Source organism: Phragmites australis, chromosome 16, assembly GCF_958298935.1.
Source record: "Phragmites australis chromosome 16, lpPhrAust1.1, whole genome shotgun sequence".
Lineage (NCBI taxonomy): Eukaryota > Viridiplantae > Streptophyta > Magnoliopsida > Poales > Poaceae > Phragmites > Phragmites australis.
The window spans coordinates 28,582,250-28,585,134 of NC_084936.1; the positions used below are offsets into that span (position 1 = coordinate 28,582,250).

At 47.0% G+C, this 2,885-nt stretch overlaps 1 protein-coding gene across 1 annotated transcript; it reads left to right on the forward strand.

Moving 5' to 3' along the window:
- Positions 1-1,251, forward strand: LOC133896126 (transcription factor MYC2-like). Its single transcript, XM_062336645.1, has 2 exons — positions 1-912; positions 1,088-1,251. Exon 1 carries the CDS (start codon positions 96-98, stop codon positions 855-857), a length of 762 nt encoding a protein of 253 aa, XP_062192629.1. The 5' UTR covers positions 1-95; the 3' UTR covers positions 858-912; positions 1,088-1,251.
- Positions 1,252-2,885: the final 1,634 nt, after the last annotated feature.

Here is a 2,885-nt window from a genome sequence, read left to right on the forward strand (position 1 = left end):
TCCCTACCAGTTCCTCCCGGACTTCCACCACAAACGGATCTGCCATTTGAGCAGTAACCCTTAATCTGAAGTGGCACTGCATCCAGCGCAGTACAATGGACGAGTTTGTCTATCCCACCTCTTCCTGCAGCTCTCCCTCCTCGGTTTCCTTCTCCGTCACCGGCCACCACCAGGTGCTCGAGTTCCTCTCCAGCGAGGTCCCGGAGCAATGGCTGCTGGATGACGCCGACTTGCAGGATAACCCACCCCACGATGGCGACGAGGGCTCACGCCCTGCGGGCAACGACCTGTCCGGCAACCCGCCGGTGCCCGCCCCCAAGAGGCGGGGCCGGAAGCCTGGACCCCGGGCCGACGGCCTCGCCATCAGCCACGTGGAGGCGGAGCGGCAGCGGCGGGACAAGCTCAACCGCCGGTTCTGTGAGCTCCGGGCAGTCGTCCCCACGGTGTCCCGGATGGACAAGGCGTCCCTCCTCTCCGACGCCACTGCCTACATCGCCGAGCTGCGTGGCCGCGTGAAGCAGCTCGAGAACCAGGTCACGCAGGCCGCGGCGCGGAATGGCGCGCCTTCCGCCCCCGCCGCGGCGAACTCCCACTCGTCCGGGCTCAAGGAGAAGCTGGAGGTCCGGATGGTCGGGCCGGATGCTGCGGCGCTGCGCCTGACGACCGCGGCGCAGCACGCCCCCGTGCGCCTCATGGGCGTGCTCCGCTCTCTGGACCTGCCGGTGCAGCACGCGTGCGTGTGCCGCGTGGGCGGCGTGACCGTGCAGGACGCCGTCGTGGACGTGCTCGCCGCCGCGCTGCGGAACGAGGGCAGCCTCCGTGCCGCGTTGCTCCACAAGCTGCAGCAGAGCGGCTAGCCCTCGACCAGCTTACCCAATTTACTCCGTCGCCAGATCAAGCTAGCTACTGCAGGTTGATGGCCGCGTTCTCTGCTCGTGTTTGGACTTTGGTGGCCGGCCGGCCAGCTTCACTTGCCCCGGCGCCAAATCAAGGTAGCTAGCACGTTTGATGCATATTTCTTCTCACTATGTGTGTGTGTGGGCTTGCTCGCGCTATCGTCTGCGTTTGCACATACGATTCCATGTAGCTAGCCCATATTTCAGGGCTTGATTGATGGAGAAGGATTGGACAATGTATTTTCGAATTGGCTGCGAACTTAGTTCATTTACCATTTACCGCCATCAGGCCCAAGGTATTGTGTTTAATCCCCGCAGATCCAATCAAGCCCCCAAATGGGTGTTTGGACTAGAAGTACGCATTTCTCGGAAAGTTTTGGATTTAGATGCAATTCAAACTAATTCTCAAAAATTCCCAATAAAGTACCGTCAATCAGAACATGGTCTTTAAGCATTTTATTTGTTCGAACTGAGGTACAGCGGTGTTCTTGTGTTCCTCTCTCTTGGTGTGATGTGTCACATGTCCCTTCGCTTTGTTGAAGGATAACAATGTGTATATATATATTCATGATCCATGCATTACGCAACTTTTTCTATCCCATCCTGAATATGAACTTCGAATTTGGTTTCTTGTTTGGTTGACAATCTTCCTACACCGTCTTTTTAAGGACTTGCCACTCATATTGATATTATTTAATTGTGTCAGCTATTATATGACTTTTGCTTAATTTTCTGCTTATTTAGTTTGGAAGAATAAAGGTTTAATTTTCCTACAAATTCATACATATGAATTGATTCAATAACATGTTTGGCTACTTAAGAAAAATATGAATTTTCAGTGACATAACAATGTTGTCGTTCAGATTCGTTCCACTATGAATTTGGCAAGAGTTCTTACTAAGGGACAATTTTTTATACACCATTAAAAATTTGTCCAAACTCGAATATGCCATTGAAAACTAGTATTACTACTTCAGAATGTGTTATTATAGGTGGATTTTAAAATCTATCACAAATAGTTATATGTATCGTTTCTGCAAAAGCGTTTGTGATATCGATTTTGTTACAGACGGTTTTAACTTCGTCTATAAAAGAGTTACACACAGACGATTTTTTTAAACCGTCAATGAGTAGTACAGATCACATATGGGATTTGTTGAAACTCATTTGTGAGTAGATAGTTACAGACAATTTTTGTTTAATCTATTTGTGTTAATTGTCACACGCGGAGTTTTTAAAAGAACCATTAGTGTGACCATTTTCACTATAAGCAATTTTATTTCTTGGCTGCCCTCATGATATGACATTCACTTCATGATTTATGAAGTAAAGAACATATTGACACATATTGGTTACAACATCGATCACACACTATTCATAACATCGATGATATATTGTTCATAACACAAACACACAGGCATTTAAATACCATAGAGGTTAAGAACATCACACAAATGCATATCACATATTGTTTAAAACACATAAACCTAGCTAGCTAAATAAAACCCCTAGCTATACATACTTGGCAACGATGTCTCCCAAAAACACGAGATTATAGACATCATGATGATGCTATCTTCCGGAAAGATGAAACCATCGACATTATTGGTCAATCAGACATTGTCTTCCAAAAAGAAAATGATTGAAATCATCTCAGCCTCTGCTTGATCTTCAATGAGTAGCTCGTAGTTACTCGAGTTAGGCTCCATCTTAACTATCTCACACATGAGCCAAAATCAGACTGCATTGCTGCCAAAGCGTCAGCCATGGCTGAGCAAGAAATGCGCGTTCAAACTAGTCTTGCAATTCACAAAAATGTTTCCATAGTGACAAATAGCAATCTAGAAATTTTTATCTACAAGAACAGAATAGAGCATGCGATTCACAACAAAAAGAGTATCCATGGAGGTGCCCTTCACAGTAGTAAAGAACAAAAACTCCGCACGACCGAAGTCGACACCAAGCATACGCACCGTGGAAGCAGCAATA